The sequence below is a fragment of the Trachypithecus francoisi genome, unplaced genomic scaffold (assembly GCF_009764315.1).
Source record: "Trachypithecus francoisi isolate TF-2019V2 unplaced genomic scaffold, Tfra_2.0 Lachesis_group12, whole genome shotgun sequence".
In the NCBI taxonomy this organism is placed as follows: domain Eukaryota; kingdom Metazoa; phylum Chordata; class Mammalia; order Primates; family Cercopithecidae; genus Trachypithecus; species Trachypithecus francoisi.
Genome location: NW_022681457.1, coordinates 39,649,808 through 39,674,785, shown reverse-complemented (window position 1 = coordinate 39,674,785; position 24,978 = coordinate 39,649,808). Strand labels below are relative to the sequence as shown.

Here is a 24,978-nt window from a genome sequence, read left to right as displayed (position 1 = left end):
ACCCCATTTCTTAAAAAAAAATCCTTTAGAAATCAATCTGCTTATTTTGCATATCCTGGGAAAGTCAATAAACTTGATGAATGGTAAATCTGGCATGTAACAACTACCTGAATAGAAAAAGACCAGTAAGAAATACCCCACATAGTCCCAAGGAAGAAGAAAAAAACAGTTCTATAAAATACAACATAAAGCAAATACACTGAATCAACATTAAAAAATATTTTGGGCCAGTACCTTGGCTCATGCCTATAATCTCAGCACTCTGGGAGGCCAAAGTGAAAGGGTCGCTTGAGGCCAGGAGTTCAAGACCAGCCTGAGCAACATAGTGAGACATCATCTTTACAAAAAATTTAAAATTAGCTAGGCATGGTGGTGCATCCCTATAGTCCTAACTACTCAGAGGACAAGGTGGGAGGATCGCTTGAGCCCAGGAGTTCAAGACTCAGCCTGGGTAACAATAGTTAGACCCTACCTCTACCAAAAAAAAAAAAAAAAGATTTGTTTGATTCTTCTAATATTATGAAGACCACTCAAATAAATCACCCTTACATCTACATTTTCTTCAGCAATGGCATCTCCTGCACCCAGTTTAATGGAACCACAGGCTTCATCTTCAGCCTGTCTATTGCGAAAGGTTAGAGCTTGTTCCCATCGACGCAATGCCTCTTCAAACAATTCCATACCTAAAAATTAAGAACAGAACAATTTTAAGTGAGCAAAACCAATGCCAAAATAAAATTATTTGGGGCCTGAAGTGTTTCTGTACATTATCACCAATGGCACAAATTTTGACACTAAAGAATCATACATCATTTCACGGTAGAATCTTAATTTCCCAATATATTCTCAGCCTATGGTTCCAGTTAACCAAAAATCAGAGAGACAAAATGGCCAATATGTTTTCATTTCTTTATAACACAAATGTATATGGTTCTCAGAATTTTTCTAAAGGAATATCATGAATTCATCAAAAGTTCCACAGTAATAGCTATTTTTTATAGTCACATAACTATGTTTCAAAATATTCCTGCAAATTAAAAGGAAAACTAATGGGAAGAAACCAGTTTACAAAAAGCTATCTGGTTTATAAGTTCTAAGAAGAAAGTAAAGCTGAAGATGGCAGGGCACGGTGGCTTATAACTGTAATCCCAGCACTTTGGAAGTCGAAGGTAGGTGGATCACCTGAGGTCAGGAGTTCAAGACCAGTCTGGCCAACACGGTAAAACCCCATCTCTACTAAAAATACAAAAAGCAGCCAGGTGTGGTGATACGTGTCTGTAATCATGGCTACTCAGGAGGCTGAGGCAGGAGAATCGGCTTGAACCTGGGAGGCAGAGGTTGCAGTGAGCCGAGATTGCGCCACTGCACTCCAGCCTAGGCTACAGAGCAACACTCCATCTCAAAAAAAAAGAAAGTAAAGCTGAAGAAAAGATAATAATATAGAAATCTAAAATAAGTCTTTTCCAACTTTTGTCCCCTAAAGGGTGTCTTGAACCACTATGATCCCAACAGGCTGATTTGGATAAACTGGTGGGCCAGAGTTAAAAATTGCAAGATATTGGATGAACCCATCAAAAGTTAGTTATAGTCCAAGCAGGAATTTCATTTCCTTGCCGACAGAAAGCTTTGTGGGAAAAAAGATGAACGTGTGATTCTTCTTCTCCAAATTAAAAAACAAGGCTTACAAAAATAATTATGTACTTCAAACAAAACAAAAATAGTTTAAGACTTCAACTTTTAAAGTATTTTTAAAATGTTAAATATTAAAGAAAAATATCTTTAAAAGCTGTTTAAGAATCTGGGCAAGTCATTCTCTCGATGTTTTTAAGATACGGTAGCTAAAAAATACCTCTCCTCTCAAGTCATTTCTTCAATTACCTATAGAACCTACAATCCTAAATGAATAAAATTTCATATTTGTTATTTATTTATTTATTTATTATTTTGAGACAGAGTCTCACTCTGTTGCCCAGGCTGGAGTGCAGTGGTGCCATATCGGCTCACTGCAACCTCCTGCCTCAGCCTCCCGAGTAGCTGGGATTATAGGCATGTACCACCACGCCCAGCTAATTTTTGTATTTTTAGTAGAGATGGGTTTTCACCATGTTGGCCACACTGGTCTCAAACTCCTGACCTCAGGTGATCCACCCGCCTCAGCCTTCCAAAGTGCTGGGATTACAGGCGTGAGCCAACACGCCCAGATTCTCTTATTTTTTTTTAAAGTATTTATTTATTTATTTGTAGAGATGAGGTTTCACTATGTTACCCAGGCTGGTCTCAAACTCCTGGGCTCAAGCAATCCTCCCACCACAGCCTCCCTAAGTTCTGGGATTACAAGTGTGAGCTACCGCACCTGGACTAAAATTTCTTAAAATGAAATGTAGGCCTTTCCTTCTTGTTTGATTTTCTGTAGCAAAAAATAGCTTTTGAATCTTCCTCCTAAAACATTTAAGCACATAAAAACCAATTATATCACCATCTAGTCTCCTTTCTCCAAGTTACGCAACCCTAATTCCTTCATCCTTTTCTCACACTATCCCTTCTATACATTTATTATTTGGGTTGAACATACGAACACAGGAAGAATTTTTTTTTTTTTTTTTTTTTTTTTTAGGTTTTTTTGGTCTCTTTTTTTAGAGATGGGGTCTTACAATGTTCCCCCAGATTGGTCTTGTACTTCTGGGCTCAAGTGATCCTCCCACTTCAGCCTCTCAAGTAGCTAGGACTACAAGCATGTGCCACCACACTTGGCTTCAGGAAGAATTATTTACAGCAGAGTTGTATAATACAAAGATAAAACTTGTGTCCTCAAGAAGTACTATGTATACCTCACTATAGAACATAGCTCAGACTACCAAATATCATCAGTTTTGTAACAGCAAGTGAAATATAGTCACCAATCTTTTTTTAATGTCATCAATTTTATAAAGAGAATTGAAACAGATGGGTGATGATACCAGGTGATCCATAGGGGTCCTAGCAATCTTAATCCTATAACACAAAGACCCCCTGTGGCGTCTCTAGTTTTACTCTGTATTTCTTCAATTTGAATTTTTAATATTCTGGGTTATTGTTGTTTTAAGAAAAAGGGCTCTCTCTGTCACCCAGGCTGTAGTGCAGTGGCACAATTAGCTCACCGTAACCTTGAACTCCTAGACTCAAATGATCCTCCTGCCTCAGCCTCCCAAGTAGGTAAGACTACAGGTACATGCCACCATATCCAGCCATAAACTTGTAATATTAACAGAAGCTGTGAGTGTAAGTTTTCTAGACATAGGGTAATCTAGAAACATAGTGAATTTAAATCTCTGGAGACCTTCTTTCCCCATAGGAGTACCCACAGTGATGGCACTGGAGATGATATAGTCTAACTATTCTAGAGAGCAGGAATGCATTCTGAGGCACTCAGTCCTTCTACACAGAGCCATCAACCCTTTACTGCTCAATGGCCAGGGCCACATCAAGTTTACTGGTTTTGTTTCCTGTTTAGTATGCATTTCCATTAAAAGGAAGATAGCCTGGAAAAAGAATAGAGAATAGGGAAAAGCATTTGAATCTTCTGATTCAACAACAAGTTCTTCTCCAGGGCTCCAGTGAGGCTCCATAGACATGTTCATGGTCAAGAAATACTGAGATGTGAAACACAGAAGGCCTCTTTCCATTTAAAATTGTTTTCTGGATATAACAATACAAATGATAGCTAGATAAAACATATTTAGTAAAGTGAATTCTGATAAATTCATTATATAACAGTCAACAGATTAGGTGAAGATAGTGTAGTAGGCTGAATAATGGTCACCCAAAGATCAGGTCCTAATTCCTAGAATAAGTAAATGTTACCTTATAAATAAAGGTAACATCTTACATCTTTGTAGATGTAATTAAGAATCCCAACACAGGGAGATTATCCTAGTTTATGTGGTGGACCCTAAATCTAATCAAAAGTGTCCTTATAAGAGAAGGGTGGCTGGGTGAGGTGGCTCATGCCTGAAATCCCGGCACTTTAGGAGGCCAAGGTGGGTAAATCACCTGAGCTCAGGAGTTCAAGACCAGCCTGGCTAACATGGTGAAACCCCGTCTCTAGTAAAAAATACAAAAAAGTAGCCAGGGGTACTGGTGCACACCTGTAAGCCCAACTACTTGGGAGGCTGAGGCATGAGAATCACTTGAACCCGGGAGATGGAGGTTGCAGTGAGCCGATGTTGCACCACTGCACTCCAGCCTGGGTGACAGAGTGAGACTCTGTCTTAAAAAAAAAAGAGAGAGAGAGAGAGAGAGAGAGAGAGATAGGGAGATTTGATACACACAGAGGAGAATGTGATACGGAGACAAAGGTAGAGACTGGAATGATGTGGCCACGAGCCAAACAATGTTGGAAGCCACCAAAAGCTGGAAGAGGCCAGGAAAAGATTCTCCCCTAAGCCTCCAGAGAGAGCATGGCTCTACTGACTTCTTGATTTCAGCCCAGTGATAATGAACTTCTAGCGTCCAAAACTCTGAGTGAATAAATTTCTGTTGTTTTAATTTTGTTGTATTAGTTTAATACAATGTATGATGTTATGAAGACCAGATACAATGGATATAAGAACATTTAAAATTATAGTTGCTTCTCTTAGAACAATTCACTGTTCTTTAATTTCAACTTACCATTGACCACGGTGGCTCATGCCTGTAATCCCAGTACTTTGGGAGGCTGAGGCAGGCAGATTGCTTGAGCTCAGGAGTTCAAGACCAACCTGGCAACATGGCAAAACCTCATCTCTACAAAAATGTTTTAAAAATTTAGCTGGGCATGGTGGCATGCACCTGTGGTCCCAGCTACTCAGGAGGCTGAGGTGGGAGGATCACTTGAGCCCAGGAGGTTGAGGCTGCAATGAGCAGTAATCGGGCCACTGTACTCCAACCTGGGAGACAGAGCAAGACCCTGTCTGTCTCAATAAATAAAAAACAAAAACAAAACAAATTAAATGTAAGCACAATATCTTAAAATGTTATCATCTCATTCCTACCCATTAAGTATAAGTTCTCTGGAGTAGTCACAGGAATATTAACAAGTTTAATATCATCTTCATCTGCTTTGTCCCAGGAATTAGAATTGCCACAAGCGCAGCTATGACAAGAATTGACACTCTGGACCTGAAATTAAGATGGACAGAAGTTACTTCAAATCTCTCTCATGATAATATGTTGTGACCTTTCATATTTACAAATTATTTTTATAAATCCTATTAGTGGTAAGACAACCCAGGTAATTTCCACATGAAGAAATAATTCTGATGATATTCAATCAAACTTAGAAATCACGACTCTATTATAAGCCTGTATGCTCAAAAATACACAAGTAGAATAATATTTTGAATGTAAATCACTTATTTCCATCAGAAATCAGGCAGTTATGTTTATATTGTTTTAAGCATTCACTTATAAATTTTATCTATACTTACTTTGATTTAAGCTAGCTAGCTTATTTTTCTTTTAGAATGTTTTACACGGCTGACTCTCTGCTAAATGAAACCTAAAATAAAAAAGCCACTATCGTCCTTGTAAATGCCCTTTACTGGCAAGGTCCACTGAACAAATCATTTCAATCACCTCTATGCAGGTGATTCTCAAATCCCTAATCCCAGTTCTGTCCTAATTCCAGTTCAGTTTTGAGAAATCTAAGCCCACATTATCATTTGCCTTTTAGGTGACTCCATTTGGCTTTTCTGCTGGCATCTGACACTTTTGACATAACAACATCTGGGTCAATGATGGACTGCATATACAACAGTCAACCCTATCGTAAGATTACAAAATTGTATTTTTACTGTACTTTTCCTATGTTCAGATATGTTTAGATACACAAATACCATTGTGTTCCAACTGCCTACATTATTCAGTACAGTGGCATGTGGTACAGATTTGCAGTCTAGGAGCAACAAGTTACAACATACAGCCTACAGATTATGCTGCTTCTGAAATGAAGAGTAAAATATTCATCTAATTAATTAGGGTGGTATTGAATGGTCTACTGTAACCAGTATAAAAATATTGGCAACTATGCTAAATTTATGTTTTTGTTAAATTGTAAGATTTAACAAAAGAGGAATGACGTGTTCAGTTAGGCAAGTACAGTACAGTGATTCTAAAGACTTGTTACACTATTATCCTGAAATTCACCTTATCTACTTCTAGTCAACAAGGGCTTCAACTTTGAATTGAGGAAATTCAGATGAGGCACTTCGCAGACACTGAGGAAGTCCACATTATAGAACAGGCATATTCTGGCCAGGCGCAGTGGCTCACGCCTGTAATCCCAGCACTTTGGAGGCTGAAACAGACAGATCGCTTGAGGTCAGGAGTTCGAGACCAGCCTAGCCAACATGATGAAATCATGTAAAAATACAAAAACTAGCCGGATGTGGTGGCGCATGCCTATAATCCCAGCTACTCGGGAGGCTGAGGCAGGAGAATCACTTGAACCTGGGAGGTGGAGGTTGCAGTGAGCCAAGATCACGCCACTGCCCTCCAGCCTGGGCAATAGAGTGAGACTCCATCTCAAAAAAAAAAGAAACAAAAAAAAAAAAAAAGAAAAAAAAAGAAAAAAAAAAAAAAAGAATAGGTATATTCCATCAATACACTGCCAAAAAGAAAAAAAAAGAAAAAAAGAATAGGCATATTCTTCATTATGCCGCTTGGTTTCACAGAAGACTAAAAGTCTGCAGGCCTTTGATCTAGCTATTCCTGTCCTAGAAGAACCTTTAAAACTTTAGTACATTTTTAGGCATTACAGAATAGGGCAGCTATAGATTCCAGTGAAATATGGAAGCAAGGTACAGAATAGAATATGGTGTTCTATAAACTATGAAGAAAAAATGAATACAGGCCAGGCACGGTGGTTCATGCCTGTAATCCTAGCAATTTGGGAGGCTAAGGTGGGCAGATCACCAGGTCAGGAGTTCCGAGACCAGCCTAGCCAACATGATAAAACCCCATCTCTATTAAAAATACAAAAATTACCAGGGTGTGGTGGCACATGCCTGTAATCCCAGCTACTTGGGAGGCTGAGGCAGGAGAATCGCTTGAACCCAGGAGGTGGAGGTTGCAATGAGCTGAGATCGCGCCACTGAGCTCCAGCCTGGGCGACAGAGCGAGACTTCATCTCAAAAGAAAAAAAAAGAAATTGTTAATGTTGTTTATCTCCATGGAGGGGAAGTGAATGGATCAGGAACACTATTTTATTTTATTTATTTAGTTTAATTATTATTTTTATTTTATTTTATTTTATATGAGACAAGGTTTCGCTATGTTGCCCAGGCTGTCTTCGAACTCCTGGACTGAACTGATGTTGCCTCAATCTTCTGAATAGCTGAGACTATAGGTACCACCATAGCACCCAGCTCTCACTGTATATTCTTTTGCCTGTTCTGTATTTAATAGCAGGTACATATTCTACCCATTTTTCAAATTAATGTTTAAATCACATTCGATTTAAACAAACACGAACTTCATTCCTCACTTGTCAATCAGCATTAATATTAATGCTCCAAATAAAGATGGGCAGCCTCCTGCTTGTCAGTACTGTATTAATGATCCAAAGAGGGAGGTGAAGAACCTCACACTTGGCTTCAGAAAACCAAATACCTTTTTTTTTTTTTTTGAGACGGAGTCTTGCTCTGTTGCCCAGGCTGGAGTGCAGTGGTGCCATCTCAGCTCAATGCAAGCTCCGCCTCCTGGGTTCACGCCATTCTCCTGCCTCAGCCTCCCAAGCAGTTGGGACTACAGGCGCCTGCCACCTCGCCCGGCTAGTTTTTTGTATTTTTTAGTAGAGACGGGGTTTCACCGTGTTAGCCAGGATGGTCTCGATCTTCTGACCTTGTGATCCACCCGTCTCGGCCTCCCAAAGTGCTGGGATTACAGGCTTGAGCCACTGCGCCCGGCCCCAAATACTTTCATCTAAGTAGGCTCATCAAGCGATTACTGTGACCCAGCACAAAGTCTGGATGCATTGTCCAGCTTCTTGCAGAACAGCTAATTTTTTTAATGACTCTTTTTAATTTTTGATATTTGTGGATATATGGTAGGTGTATATATTTACGGGGTACATAACATTTTGATATATACAACGTGTAGTGATCATATCAGCGTACATGGGGTATCTATTACCTTTATCTTTAAGCATTTATCCCTTCTTCATGTTATAAACAATCTAATTATACCTTTATTTTTTAATGTATAATAAATTATGTCGACTGCAGTCACCCTGTTGTGCTATCAAATACTAGATCTTATTTATTCTATTCTATCTTTGTACCCATTAACCATTCCACTTCCCCTCCAGCCCCCATTACCTTTCCCAGCCTCTGGTAACCATCACTCTATTCTCTATCTCCATGAGTTCAACTGTTTTAATTTTTAGCTCCCACAAATAAGTGAAAACAAGAACATCTAATTTTGAAGCAATACTTCCACATCAACACTATTTTCACAGGACCCCATGAGACCACATCACTTATTCAAATAAACCTAGAACCAAATTGACTGAATGGTCAGCAAAAAGGTACTTTATTTGCCTAAAGAAAGCAGATTTAATCAGATGGTTTTTTAAGATTATTTCCATACTAAGAACTACAAGTATATGATACTTAAACTAATAGATCACAAGATACATAAACAAAAATTTTGTAAATTAATTTTTCTGTACTTACAGAGGCCAAACTCTGTGCAGAATCTGAATATTTACTGAAAAGTCCTCCATTAGCATAGTTACAAGCTTGAGATCCTTTGTCTTTGGTAGAACTTAAAGATAATGTCAAATTCTGTCTGCTACCGGAACAACTTGAACCTATCACATAAACATACTGATATTAAAAGTATCAATAATGCCAATGATAAATTTCAGAGCTTATAATACATTTATCCAGAAAACTACTAATTTTAAAACACACATCACTCAATTGTGTAAATTATTAAATGTACACCATTATTAAAATCTAAATCTTTATATAATCTTTTTTTAACACTGCTAAAATCTGCTTCTGAAATGAAGAATAGAATGTTTACCTAATAAATTAGGATGGTATTTGAATGGTCTATTGTAATCAGTATAAAAATACTGGTGACGGCCGGGCGCGGTGGCTCAAGCCTGTAATCCCAGCACTTTGGGAGGCCGAGACGGGTGGATCACGAGGTCAGGAGATCGAGACCATCCTGGCTAACACGGTGAAACCCCGTCTCTACTAAAAATACAAAAAACTAGCCGGCGAGGTGGCGGGCGCCTGTAGTCCCAGCTACTCGGAGGCTGAGGCAGGAGAATGGCGTAAATCCAGGAGGCGGAGCTTGCAGTGAGCTGAGATCCGGCCACTGCACTTCAGCCTGGGCGGCAGAGCGAGACTCCCTCTCAAAAAAAAAAAAAAAAAAAATACTGGTGACTACGTTAAACTTACAATTTTATTAATTGTAAATTTAACAAAATACAGGCATTTCCTTTTCTGAATTACATCAAAACCTTACCCATATCTCATTGCATTGTGATTAGTTATACTTCTGTCTTTTCTACTCATCTATCCATTCTTCTAAGGCAGACATTTTATCTTAGTCTTTTGTTTTTTCTTTTTTTGAGAAAATATCTCACTCTGTCACCCTGGCTGGAGTGCAGTGGTGCAATCACGTCTCACTGCAGCACTGACCTCCGGGGTCAGGTGATCCTCCCACTTCAGCCTCCTGAGTAGCTGGGACTACAACAGACATGTGCCACCACACCTAGCTAATTTTTTTACTGTTATTTTTGTAGAGATGTGATCCCACTATGTTGCCCAGGCTGGTTTAAACTCCTGGGCTCAAGCCATCCTCCTGCTTTGGCCTCCCAAAGTGCTGGGATTACAGTAATGAACCACCATGCCCGGCCTTAGTTTTTCTTAATGCAGCAGTTAAGACGTTCCTGGATTTAAATCCCGGCACTTATAAATTATATGACCTTGGGCAAGTCACTTAGCTTTTGCATATCTCAGTTTTCATTATGTCGAAAATAGAAACAATAACAAGACTACAGTCCTAATTCATAGGATTGCTGTAAGGTTAAATAAAGCACTGCGGCCGGGCGCGGTGGCTCAAGCCTGTAATCCCAGCACTTTGGGAGGCCGAGGCGGGCGGATCACGAGGTCAGGAGATCGAGACCCTCCTGGCTAACACGGTGAAACCTCGTCTCTACTAAAAATACAAAAAACTAGCCGGGCGCGGTGGCGGGCGCCTGTAGTCCCAGCTACTCGGAGGCTGAGGCGGGAGAATGGCGGGAACCCGGGAGGCGGAGCTTGCAGTGAGCCGAGATCGCGCCACTGCACTCCAGCCTGGGCGACACAGCGAGACTCCGTCTCAAAAAAAAAATAAATAAATAAATAAATAAATAAATAAAGCACTGCATATATGGCACTTACCTGAGACCTAATAAAATCTCAGCAAGTGACAGCAATCATTACTGTTGCAATGTTCACTGCATGTGGTACAAAATGTCACTCATTAATTGTATGCTGGACAGTTGAATCACAAAAGCATACCACACACTCACTAAATAATAAAAAACTAAGAAACTCGGCATGCTTAAGAAATTATTTTTATTCATACGATATCTTTTTTTTTTTTTTTGAGATGGAGCCTTGCTCTGTGGCCCAGGCTGGAGTGCAGTGGCATGATCTCAGCTCACGGCAAGCTCCACCTCCCAGGTTCACGCCATTCTCCTGCCCCAGCCTCCCGAGTAGCTGGGACCACAGGCGCCTGCCACTATGACTGGCTAATTTTTTGCATTTTTTAGCAGAGACAGGGTTTCACTGTGTTAGCCAGGATGGTCTCCATCTCCTGACCTCATGATCCGCCCGCCTCAGCCTCCCAGAGTCCTGGGATTACAGGCGTGAGCCACCACGCCCGGCCTCATACGATTATCTTTAACAAAAATTAAAGATCCTTTAAAAGACAGCAATTTACTTCTTGAATTCTACATGCTAAGGAAATAGACAAGGATATGCAAAATAAGAAAAACACAAACATCCTAAAGGGAACAATGGGGAAATGATTAAATTGGGTTACATTCGTACAAATTAACACTAGTTATATATTAAAAATGATAGCACAGAGGGATATTTATTGACCTGGAAAGACATTCTTACACACTGTCAAGTATCCTAAAAGCAGGTTACAAAATGTCTGATCACAATTTTACTTAAAATACATAAATAATTTACTTGTATATAACATTTTATGTCTCAATATGACATTTAAATGCAAATATAAGTGGACTGATATACGTGAAAGTATTATCAGTAGTTATTTCTGGGCACCAGAATGTTAAGTAATTTTAATTTTTTCTGTTTGCTTATCTACATTTTCTAATCTTTCTAAAATAAATCTGTATTACTTTTGAGTTAAATAATATATTAGGAAGAAAATTCTGGAGACTAAAAGACTAAAATCACTGTATTGCAGTTATGATTTACACATAAAATTTCTTTTGTACACTTAATTCAACTATTTCCACATACCCTTGTCTGATGCTGCTCTTTTAGTGTACTCAAGTATGACGTGCTCTGGTTCCCATGGTAATATTTTTCCTTTCTTCTTTCCACGTTTTCTTTTAAAGTGATGAGCCAGAAAAATTACAGATATAGCACTCACTGCAGTTACCACAAACAACTTTTTAGCCACCGGAGAAAATTTGATCTGGAAAAGATGCAGTTAAAATGGAAAAAACTCTTTAATTTGTTCACTTAAAAGAAGGACCTAATAACTAAACTTATTCTTTTTTTTTTTTTTTTTTTTTTGAGACGGAGTCTTGCTCTTTCGCCCGGGCTGGAGTGCAGTGGCCGGATCTCAGCTCACTGCAAGCTCCGCCTCCCGGGTTTTACGCCATTCTCCTGCCTCAGCCTCCGGAGTAGCTGGGACTACAGGCGCCCGCCACCTCGCCCGGCTAGTTTTTTGTATTTTTAGTAGAGACGGGGTTTCACCCTGTTAGCCAGGATGGTCTCGATCTCCTGACCTCGTGATCCGCCCGTCTCGGCCTCCCAAAGTGCTGGGATTACAGGCTTGAGCCACCGCGCCCGGCCATAACTAAACTTATTCTTAATCCAACCTATTTCTAACTACTAACAAGAGAATATAATTTTACTCTTTCAATGACAAGCTAGCCCAATTTTACTTTTTAAAAATATTTTAAATGTTGTAATTTATTACTCACTACTCTGAAGATATCAGGTAAACAATATTACCCCAAAGTCAATGGGAGCAGAAAATAATTCAACACCATTAATATTTTTTGAGCAATTAAGGATTAATTCACGCAACTGATTCTTCTGTCTGAATCACAGCAAGATTTTTAATTACATGGATGATTAAATTAGACTTAAACTGAGCTTTTAAAAAAACTATCTGGAAATTTGAGGAAACAGAAGCTAAATCAATTTCTAAATACTTTCTAAATAAGCCATTTTATTCACGAATTATTTAACAAATGTTTCTTCAGAATCTCAAAGTACCAGGACTGTGTTGTGAATTAAAATCTTACTGTAATTCTATTCTATGAGCACATAATAAGTGCCTACAACCAATCAGGAAGCACTAGACATATGGAGGTCACAGATCTTGCATTCTGCATATACTTGTCTATTTCCCTCAAGCAGTGTGCTAATAGTGGAGACAGATACGTTGGCAAATAATTACAGCACAATGTGAATAAATAGTCATACAAGTACTAAGTTATATAAGTACAACATCAGAGCAAGAAGTGATTAACTTTCTCTTGGGAGACAAATACTATTAAATAACTAAAAGCAAAGGAATGCTAAAAGCTAAGGCTTGGAATGTAGAGAGCTGGAAAGAATGTCACCTCCAACCTTCCAACACCAACATAAAGTATTCTGACTCCATCAGAATACGGAGATCAGAGGGCAACCAATTGCCCCCTAAACTAATGAGACAGGCATTTGCAGAGAGATAACACATTGGCATTGGCTTACATGGACAAAACACAGCAGAACATTAGCAAGAAGAGGTCAGCAAGCATGGTTTCAAAACTGTTGGAGAAAGAACATACTGTTGAGAGGTGGGAGAGAGGTGCTGCAAATGTAGGTGAAATCCACACCTTTTCTGCATATCTTATCAACAAGAATCACCAAGGCACTCATAGAAAATACTGAAAGAGTCCTACGAAAGTCTCCCTAATGGTACAGAGGGAGGGAAACAGTAGCTTCTGTGAAGGGCATGAACCAGCACCAGAACCTTTCTCCTCTATCCCCATTAAAGAACAAAAGCCTTAAACTGTGGATGCATCTTTAACTTTAGAGAGAAATTTATGCCATTAAATGCTTATATTAAAAAGGGAAAGATATCAAATCAGTAATCTAAGCTTTCGACTTAAGAATCTAGAAAAAAGAAGTACAAATTCAACCTAAAACAAGCAGGAGATAGGAAGCATTATAAAGATTAAAGCAGAAATCAATAAGACCAACAGCTGGTTTTTTTGGAAGGAAAACTAAGAAAACCTCTAGCCAGTCTCATTAAGAAAAAAAAAGCAAGAATGACACAAATTACCAAAATCAGAAACACAATAGGAGTCATCACTGCAGACCTCACAAAGGTCTGTAAAAAGGATCCTATAAACAATTCTATGTCCATAAATTCAAGTTCTTTGAAAGACAAAATCAAAACTCACTTGGAAAAAAAAAAAGGTAACACGAGCAGTTAAATATCTATTAAAGAATTGAATAGGTAGTGAAAAACCTTCCAACAAAGAAAACTGAAGGCCAAATTATACCAAGTAAAGAAGAAACAGTATCAATTTCACACAATGATACTTCCCAATCATGTTATCAATCTAGTCCAGATGCTGTTTGACTTATGATGGAGTTATAGCCCAATAAATCCATCCTAAGTTGAAAACATAAGTCAAAAATGGATTTAATAAACCCAACCTACCAAACATCATGGCTTAGCCTATCTTAAACATGCTCAGAACACTTGTTAACACATCAGCTACAGCTGGGCAAAATCATGTAACACAAAGCCTCTTTTATGATAAAGTCTTAAATATCTCATGTAATTTATTGAATATCATACATTACGTCAAATTTGCAATGGCTGTGCATCATCGTAAAGTCAAAAAACTGTTAAGTTGGGGACAGTTAATATCAAAGCCAGACAAAGACATCACAAGAAATAAAACTATAGGTTAAAATCCCTCATTGATAGATGCAAAAAACTTCCACAACATATTAACAAATAAAATTCATCAATATATTTAAAAATATATAAATAACCAAGTAGTATACATCCTAGGAATGCAAATCTGGTTCAACATTTAAAAATCAATGTAACTTACCATAATATCAACTAAAGAAAAGCCATAATATTATCTCAACAGATGTGAAAAGAACACTTTATTCAACATCCATTTATGAGTACTTAAAAACTCCCAGCAAATAGGAATAGAAGGTGTAGTAGGTTGAATAGTGTCCCAGAATGATTCATGTCCACCTGGAATGTCAGAATGTGGTCATATTTGAAATAGGGTCTTTGCTGATATAATCAAGGTAAGAATTCAGATGAGACCATATTGCCCTCAATCCAATGACAGTATCTTTATAAACCATAAATACACAAAGGGAAAAGCCATGTAAAGAGACTGAAGTTATGCTGTGATATGGTTTGGCTGTGTCCCCACCCAAATCTCATCTTCAATTGCAGCTCCCATAATTCCCACATGTTGTGGGTTGGCCCCAGTGGGAGATAATTGAATCATGGCGGCAGTTTCCCCCATACTGTTCTCATGGTAGAGAATAAGTCTCACAAGATCTGATGCTTTTATAAGGGGAAACCCCTTTCACTTGGCTCTCACTTCTCTCGTCTGCCACCATGTAAGACTCGACTTTTGCCTTCCACCATAATTGTGAGGCCTCAACCAGCCACGTGGAACTGTGAGTCCATTAAACCTCTTTTTCTTTATAAATTACCCAGTCTCAGGTATGTCTTTATCAGCAGAGTGAGAACAGACTAATCCATGCTGCTACAGTCAACAATGTCTGGAGTCACCAGAAGCTGGAAAAGGCAAGGAAGGATTCTCCCCTAGAACCTTCAGAGGAGTGTGGCTCTGCTACACTGTGATTTCAGCCTTCATAACCAAAAAATTAAATTTCTGTTGTTTTAAGTCACCAAGTTTGCAGTAATTTGTTATGGTAACTCTAGGGTACTAACACAAAAGGGAAATTCCTCCAGCTGATAAAGGGTATTTATTTTTAAAACTTTTAGCTAAGATCATGCTTAATGGTGAAAGACTAAATGCTTTCTTCATAAGATCATGAACAAGGCAAGGATGTCATTTCACCAATGTCATATTAGAAGTACTAGCCAGTACAAAAAGTTAAGAAACAGGAACAAATGGAATACATTAGAAAGGAAGAAGTAAAACTATTCACAGATGATACAGCTGTCTATATTGAAAGTTCCAAAGAATCTACAAAAAAGCTCCTATAACTAGTAGGTAAGTTTCACAAGATAACAGAATACAAAGTCAATATACACTATCAACTGTATTTCTACATAATAGCAATAAGCAACTGGAATTTGAATTTTAAAAAGTAACACTATTTATAATAGCACCAAGAAAAAGAAAAAGAAAATATTAGAGTTAAATCTAATAAAATCTGTGCTAGATAACAACGAAACACAAAAGATATCAAAGAAGATAAAAGGAGAGCTACATCATATTCATGGATTACAGGAATTTTTCTCTCCAATTTGATCTATATAAACAAGATAATCCAAACAAAAAACCCAGAAAAATTTTTTGTAGATACTGATAAGCCTATTTTTAAAAAATTAAGAAAAGGCAAAGGAACTAGAAGAACCAAAACAATTTTAAAAAGAACAAAGTTGTAGTACTCACACTAGTTGAATTCAAGACTTAACTACAAAGCAACAGGCAATACAGTGTGGATGTATAGATTAATACAATAGAATAGACAGCCTGCGAGAAACACACACAAACATATAGTCAATCTATTTTTGTCAAAGGTAGAAAGAACATTCAAAGAAGAAATTTCTAGAAGAAAACACAGGAGAAAATATGCATGACCTCATAATCACCTAAAATCAGAAACAACCTGAATGCCCTTCAACAGGTGAACAGATAAACTGTGGTACATTCATACAATGGAATGTAACTCATCAACAAAAAAGAACAAACTATTCAGACAAACAACGTGGATGAATTTCAAATGCATTACGCTAAAAGGAAAAAGCCAATTTCAAAAGATTATATGTTGTATAATTCCATTTATATGACATCTGTGGGTAAAGATAAAACTATAGGGACAGAAAACATCAAAGGCAGCTAGGGGTCAGAGGTGACTACAAAGGGGTAGCACAGGGGAACTGGGGATGAAGAACTGTTCTATTTGGTGCTGTGGTGATAGACACATGACTGCACAGCTGTAAAAACACACAGAACTGGACACAACAAAGAATAAATTGTGTTCCATGTCAATTGAAAAAAAAATCAACAGGATATGGGATCACAGATGGATCCCAAGATAAATTGCAGGCTGTGAAAAGTAAATCAAACTTTGTTCCAAATGAAGCACATTGAAGGGCGTGAGGAAGAAAGGTGCTCACCTAAGTGACAGTGTTTTGCCTGGATATTGTAAGGCTACTGACAAAGAGTTAGACGTGGGGTTCGTTTGGCCGGGCGCGATGGCTCACGCCTGTAATCCCAGCACTTTGGGAGGCTGAGGCGGGCGGATCACAAGGTCAGCAGATCGAGACCATCCTGGTTAACACGGTGAAATCCCGTCTCTGCTAAAAATACAAAAAATTAGCTGGGTGTGGTGGCGGGCGCCTGTAGTCCCAGCTACCTGGGAGGCTGAGACATGAGAATGATGTGAACCGGGAGGCGGAGCTTGCAGGGAGCCAAGATCGCGCCACTGCACTCCAGCCTGGGCGATGAGCAAGACTCCATCTCAAAAAAAAAAAAAAGAGTTAGACATAAACATTGTAACCTATTGGTAAATTTGTTTCTCAAAAGAGTACTGGGGCCAAGTGCAGTGGTACCTGCCTGTAGTCTCAGCTATTTGGGAGGCTGAGGCAAGAGAATAACTTGAGCCCAGGGGTTGGAGGTTGCAGTGAGCTACTATCGCACCACTGCACTCTAGCCTGGGTGACAAAGCGAGACTCCATCGCTTAAAAAAAAAAAAAAAAAATTAAGGCCAGGCACGGTGGCTCACGTCTGTAATCCCATTACAGCACTTTGGGAGGCCGAGGCGGGTGGATCACGAGGTCAGGAGATTGAGACCATCCTAGCTAACACAGTGAAACCCTGTCTTTACTAAAAATACAAAAAAATTAGCCGGGCGTGGTGGCAGCCACCTGTAGTCCCAGATACTCAGGAGGCTGAGGCAGGAGAATGGCGTGAACCCAGAAGATGGAGTTTGCAGTGAGCCGAGATCATGCCACTACACTCCAGCCTGGGTGACAGTGTGAGACTCAATCTCAAAAAAAAAAAAAAAAAGAGGAGTATTGGGGTGCCAATTCTGAAATTTCTTTATGTATACACTAGATACTATAATAAGTAAATATATTATGAGTAATACACTATAGTTTATGACAGTCAGGTATCTCACTGCTGAATAAACAAGTCATAATTGATCCAACTAGGAATGCTAAAATGAAACCTCTGTTGTTGGACTGAAGTCAGAAGTATCAATATGACCAGCACTTTGGGAGGCCGAGGTGGGTGGATAGCTTGAGGTCAGGAGTTCCAGACCAGCCTGGCGAACATGGTGAAACCCCGTCTCTACTAAAAATACAAAAAAAAAATTAGCCAGGCATGGTGGCGCACACCTGTAATCCTAACTACTCAGGAGGCTGAGACAGGAGAATCGCTTGAACCCAGGAGGCAGAGGTTGCAGTAAGTGGAGATCGTGCCATTGCACTCCAGCCTGGGCGACAGAGTGAGACTCTGTTTCAAAAAAAAAGAAAAAAAGAAAGAAAGAAAGAAAGTAATATACCAGGCCCGGCATGGTGGCTCACACCTCTGGGAGGCCAAGGTGGAGAGAGAACTTGAGCTGGAGTTTGAGACCAGCCTGGGCAACATGGTGAAGTTCCATTTCTTTTTTTTTTTTTTCTTTTTTTTTTTTTTTTTGAGACGGAGTCTTGCTCTGTCGCCGGGGCTGGAGTGCAGTGGCCGGATCTCAGCTCACTGCAAGCTCCGCCTCCCGGGTTCATGCCATTCTCCTGCCTCAGCCTCCCGAGTAGCTGGGACTACAGACGCCCGCCACCTCGCCCGGTTAGTTGTTTGTATTTTTTAGTAGAGACGGGGTTTCACAGTGTTCGCCAGGATGGTCTCGATCTCCTGACCTCGTGATCCGCCCGTCTCGGCCTCCCAAAGTGCTGGGATTACAGGCTTGAGCCACCGCGCCCGGCCGTGAAGTTCCATTTCTAACAAAAATACAAAAATTGGCAGGGTATGGCAGTGGGCGCCTATAGTCCCAGCTACTTGGGAGGCTGAGGTAGGGGGATCACTTGAGCCGAGGGGTTTGAGACTGCAGTGAGACATGATTGTGCCACTGCACTCCTGCCTGGGCAACAGAGCAAGAAACTATCTCAAAAAACAATAAGTAAGTAAGAAAAAAAGAAAAGAAAAGAAATATTCTAACTACTAAATATAGAAGTAATGAAGGAAATAGGAAATCACCAATAAACACTTCAGTAACAACTGCTGGCTGGGCGCAGTGGCTCACACTTGTAAATCCCAGCACTTTGGGAGGCCAAGGCAGGTGGACCACCTGAGGTCAGCCATTTAAGACCAGCCTGACCAGTATGGTGAAACCCCATCTTTACTAAAAATACAAAAATCAGCTGGGTGTGGTGGCATGCGCCTGTAGTCCCAGCTACTCGGGAGGCTGAGACAGGAGAACTGCTTGAACCTGGGAGGTGGAGGTTGCAGTGAGCTGAGATCACGCTACAGCCCGAGGGACAGAGCAAGATTCCATCCAAAAAAAAAAAAAATGAAGGCAGCATCGAAATAAGTACTAAAGTTAGTGGGCAAAAATGTAAGGAGAATCAAAATATCCTACAGTGTCAAAGTATCTACCTCCGAACTTCTTATTTACCACGGAGAAAAAGTGGAAAAGTGTGGCAGACACATCCTTAACTAAATGATCAAGGAGTGTGTGTGTGTGCCTTTTTTCAAAAGACAGGGTCTCGCTTGGTTGCCCAGCCTAGCATGCAGTGTGCGATCACAGCTCACTAGAGCCTTAAACTCCACGGCTCAAGCGATCTTCCCATGTTAGCCTCCAGAGTAGGTGGGACTACAGACATGCATTACCGTGTTCAAGTAATCCTTCCACCTTGTCATCCCAAAGTGCTGGGATTATAGGAATGAGACACCATGCCTGACCAGTGATCAAAGCTACTATCACCAGTAATAAGGCACACAGACATCATCATGTATCCCCTGATATTGCCTTATATTGTGACATCTTGCCAAAAATGCATAACCTGAATCTAACCCTGAGAAAACATTAGACAAACTCAACTGAGGGACATTCTGCAAAATACCTAACCTATATATTTCAAAAGCAGCAGGTCATATAAACCAAGGAAAACTGAAAGAACTGTCATAGATTGGAGAAGACTAAGGAAACTTGACAACTAAATGCAATGTGGGAACCTAGATAAGATCCTGAAGGATGTAAGGTGGAAAAAAACTAATAAAACCTAAATAAAGTCTATAGTAAAGATTACTTACAAAATTAAGATTACAATGTTAATCTTAGTTTTGATGGTTGTATTAGAGTTATAACAGACATTAATATAAAGATGTTAATACAAAGCATATACGAGAACTCTATGTACAATCTTTGCAACTCTTTGGTAAATAAAATTCTTTCAAAATAAAAGTTTAAAGCCAGGCACAGTGGCTCATGCCTGTAATCCTAACACTTTGGGAGGCTGAGGCAGGTGGATCACTTGAGGTCAGGAGTTCCAGACCAGCCTGGCCAACACGGTGAAACCCCATCTCTACAAAAAATAATAAAAAAATTAGTGGGGTGAGGTGGCGCACACCTGTAATCTCAACCACTTGGGAGGCTGAGGCACGAGAATCGCTTGACCCCAGGAGGTAGAGGTTGCAGTGAGCTGAGATCGTGCCACTGCACTCCAGCATGGGCGACAGAGGGAGACCGCGTCTCAAAAAAAAAAAACAAAAACAAAATCAAGACAAAATTTTAACAAAGCAGCCAGGCACAGTGGCTCACTCCTGTAATCCTAGCACTTTGGGAGGCTGAGTTAGGCAGATCACTTGAAGTCAGGTAGACCAACCTGGGCAACGTGGTGAAACTCCATCTCTATTAAAAAATACGAAAAAAAAAAAAATTAGCCGGACATGGTGGCGCATGCCTGTAGTCCCAGCTACTCAGGAGGCTGAGGCATGAGAATCACTTGAGCCCAGGAGGCAGAGGTTGCAGTGAGCCAAGATTGTGCCACTGCATTCCAGCCTGGGTGACAGAGGGGATCTTTTCTCAAAAAAAAAACAAGCAAAAAAACAAACGAACAAAAAAACCTCTCAGGATTCAACAGTAAAAAAGCAAACAGGCTGGGCACCATGGCCCATGCACTTTGGGAGGCCAAGGCAGACAGATTGCTTGAGCTCAGGAGTTCCAGACCAACCTGGGCAACATGGTGAGACCCCGTCTCTACAAAAAATATAAAAATTAGCCAGGCATGGTGGTGCATGCCTGTGGTCACAGCTAACGAGGAGACTAAAGTGAGAGAATTGCTTGAGCCCAGAAGATTGAGGCTACAATGAGCCAATATAATACCACTGCACTCCAGCCTGGGCAACAGAGACCCTGTCTTAAAAAAAAAAAAAACAGGCCGGGTGCCGTGGCTCACGCCTGTAATCCCAGCACTTTGGGAGGCTGAGGCAGGCAGATCACCTAAGGTCAGGAGTTCAAGACCAGCCTGGCCAACACGGTAAAACCCCCGTCTCTACTAAAAATACAAAAAAATTAGCCAGGCGTGGTGGCACATGACAGGCATGTGCCAGCTATTCGGGAGGCTGAGGCAGGAGAATCACTTGAACCTGGGAGGCAGAGGCTGCAGTGAGCCAAGATCACGCCACTGCACTCCAGCCTGGGCTACAAGGGTGAGACTCCATCACCAAAAAAAAACACAAACAAACAAACAAACAAAAAACCTCACACAATCCAATTTAGAAAACAGGCAAAGGACATGAAGAGACATTTCATTTCATTGAAGATGATACAGAGACGGCAAACACACACAAACACAAGATGTTCAACATCATTAGCCTATTGGGAAATGCAAATTAAGACCACAGTGAGATACCAGTACAAAACTATTAGTGTAACTGAGTATTTCAGCTTAGAAATGTATTTTAAAACTTTTTTCCTCCTTTTTTTCTAGTCTTTTTTTTTTTTTTTTTTTTTTTTGTTGAGACGGAGTCTCGCTCTGTCGCCCAGGCTGGAGTGCAGTGGCCGGATCTCAGCTCACTGCAAGCTCCGCCTCCCGGGTTTACGCCATTCTCTCACCTCAGCCTCCCGAGTAGCTGGGACTACAGGCGCCCACCATCTCACCCGGCTAATTTTTTGTATTTTTTTAGTAGAGACGGGGTTTCACCGTGTTAGCCAGGATGGTCTCGATCTCCTGACCTCGTGATTCGCCCGTCTCGGCCTCCCAAAGTGCTGGGATTACAGGCTTGAGCCACTGCGCCCGGCCTTCTCTAGTCTTAAGATGTAACCTTGAAACAAACTAGACACTTTGTGTCCTTAGTCTTAAAATACGGCCTTGAAATGTTCTCTGAAACTCTGCTCCCCTCTTTCCCACCAGACACTCCCTTGCATCATGCACACTTATCTAACTGCATGCTTGTTAAGAAATTCCGGGGCTACAACAACCCAGGCAAAAAGGCCCAGCTGTGGAATGAATTCTCCTCTAAAGGGAGATTACCTCAAAACTGATAATCTATAACTCAGCAGTAAATAAAATGGCACCAGCCTGCACTCCAAGCAGACAATAATTCGAGATAGTCCTTGGAACAACACATGGGAACCTGCATCTTGTGTTACTCCCACATTTCCCCTACCAAGTCTCGTCTTTTTAAACCCCTTCCCTCAGCCTAACACTTGAAATGGTCTTTTGGAGACATAAGCCTAGTCTTTCCCAACTGCTAGCATTTCCATAAAGTTGCTTTCCTTTCACCACTCTTTCCTTCTCATGTTTCGGTCCTCAAGCAGTGAGCAGCCAGACTTTTGTTCAGTTATATTAGACTATCTAAAAGAATTATTTTGAAATGATAATACCAAATGCTGCTGAGAATATGGGAAAACTGGATTTCTCATACTCTGATGGTAGTAATGTAAAATGATTAATTTTGCCAATAATTAATTTGCCAATACTTAATTTTGCCACTGCATTCCAGCCTGGGTGACAGAGGGGATCTTTTCTCAAAAAAGATCCTCTCTTCTCAGTGATCCTCTCTTCTTAGCCTCCTCAGCTAGGACTATAGGCACCTACCACCATGCCCAGCTTATATTTATTTTTATTTCTGTAGTGATAGGGTCTCACTATATTGCCCAGGCTGGTCTCAAACTCCTGGTCTCAAGCGATCCCCCAAAGTGCTGGGATTACAGGGATAATTTCTTTAAAAACTAAGTATTAGGCCGGGCGCAGTGGCTCATGCCTGTAATCCCAAAACTTTGGGAGGCTGAGGAGGGTGGATCACTTGAGGTCAGGAGTTCAAGACCAGCCTGGCCAACACGGTGAAGCCCTGTCTCTACTAAAAATACAAAAATTAGCCAGGCATGGTGGTGTGCACCTGTAATCCCAGAAAATCGGGAGGCTGAGGCACAAGAATCACTTGAACCCAGGAGATTGAGGTTGCAGTGAGCCAAGATTGCACCACTGCACTCCAGTCTGGGTGATAAAGCAAGACTCTGTCTCAAAAAAAAAAAAAAAAAAAACAAAAACTTAAATATCTACTTCTAAGCATTTATCCTAGAAAAATGAAAACACGTCCACACAAACACCTACAAACAAATGTTCAAAGCAGGTTTATTTTGTAATATTAAATGACTCTCAATAAGTGAATGGTTAACAAATTGTGGCACATCCATACATACCATGGAGTACAAAATAAAAAGGAACAAACTGTTAATATATTCAACAGCTTTGCTGGATCTCAAGGGCATTATGCTGAGTTGAAAAAGGCCAATTTCAAAAGGTAACAGCCTGTATGATTCCATTTATATAGCTTTTTTTTTTAAGAGGGTCTTGCTCTGTTGCCCAGGCTGGGGTACAATAATGCAATCAGAGCTCAATATATCCTTGAAATTCTGGGCTCAAGTGATCCTCTCTTCTCAGCCTCCTCAGCTAGGACTATAGGCACCTACCACCATGCCCAGCTTATATTTATTTTTATTTCTGCAGTGAGAGGGTCTCTCACTACAGGCTGGTCTCAAGCGATCCCCCAAAGTGCTGGGATTACAGGGATAAGCCATTGTTCCCAGCCTGATATAGCAGTCTTGAAATGACAAAATCATAGATGGAAAAAAAAGTAAAAAAAAAAAAAAAACTATAGATGGAAAAGTTTAGGGTTCACCAGTGATCAGGAATGATGCTGGGGCCGGGCACAGTGGCTCACACCTGTAATCCCAGCACTTTGGGAGGTTGAGGCAGGTGGATGACTTGAGGTCAGGAGTTTGGGACCAGCCTGGCCAACATGGTGAAACCCTATCTCTACCAAAAATACAAAAGATTAGCCAGGCGTGGTGGCAGGCACCTGTAGCTCAGCTACTCAGGAGGCTGAGGCAGGAGAATCGCTCTGGGAGGTGGAGGTTACAAGTGAGCCAAGATAGTACCATTGCACTCCTGCCTGGGCAACAGGAGCAAAACTCCGTCTCAAAAAAAAAGGAATGGTGCCAGAAAAAAACAAAGGTGTGGGCTGGGTGCAGTGGCTCACGCCTGTAATCCCAGCACTTTGGGAGGCCAAGGCAGGTGGATCACCAGGTCAGGAGATCAAGACCATCCTGGCTAACACGGTGAAACCCCATCTCTACTAAAAACACAAAAAATTAGCCAGTGTGGTGGCAGGCGCCTGTAGTCCCACTACTCAGGAGGCTGAGGCAGGAGAAAGATGTGAACCCGGGAGGCAGAGTTTGCAGTGAGCTGAGATCGTACCACTGCACTCCAGCCTGGGTGACAGAGCAAGACTCGGTCTCAAAAAAAAAAAAAAAGGTGTGAGTATGATTATAAAAAGGACGCAAGAGGTAAATATTTATGGTATAGAAGAGTTCTGGATCTTGACAGAGGCTGTGGTTACATAAATCTATGCATATGGTAAAACGGCATAGAATTATATACATACATTATCACTGTCAATTTCTTGATTGTGATATTGTACTACAGTCATATAAAATGTAACCACTGGAGGAAATGGGATAAAAGGTACACTGGGCCTCGCTGTATAATTTTTGCACCTTCCTGTGAATCTATAATTATTTCAAAATAAAATTTTAAAAAATAGGCTGTACCAACCTAGTTTCTAAACCACAATAATTCAAAGCAAAGAACTTTTGGGAGAGTTTTATAATTGGATTGTTTTCCTTCTCACAACTACTCAATGTAATCTGAATTGACTCACAGTACCTAGTTTGGTGTCTTTATCATTTTACACTAAAGGGGTCCTTGAAGAAGTGGTTGATTCCAGGTATAGAGCAGGAAAAGTACAAGATGAGCCTGTGCCATTTTATACTAGATAGCAAGGATTACCAGGGTTTTATCAAGAACACTCAGGAACCAACTTGAATAGACTCTCACTGGCCAAATATGAGATCATTTGGGCATAAATAAGAATAAATACATGCAATGGTTTAAAACATCAAATACAATTAAATCCATGAGATCAAAATGATTTTTTAAAAACTTTCATTGGCCGGG

General features: G+C 40.3%; 1 protein-coding gene across 3 annotated transcripts in view; it reads right to left on the bottom strand.

The window, feature by feature from the left end:
• Positions 1-24,978, bottom strand: part of MIGA1 (mitoguardin 1) — a 99,324-nt gene that overhangs the window by 63,101 nt on the left and 11,245 nt on the right. For all 3 annotated transcript variants that reach the window (XM_033225360.1, XM_033225359.1, XM_033225361.1), the window contains exons 3-6: positions 11,514-11,691; positions 8,691-8,827; positions 5,010-5,136; positions 550-683 (exon numbers count right to left, since the gene is read on the bottom strand). In XM_033225360.1, coding sequence (XP_033081251.1) covers positions 550-683; positions 5,010-5,136; positions 8,691-8,827; positions 11,514-11,691 — 576 coding nt within the window. The remainder of the gene's footprint in view (positions 1-549; positions 684-5,009; positions 5,137-8,690; positions 8,828-11,513; positions 11,692-24,978) is intronic.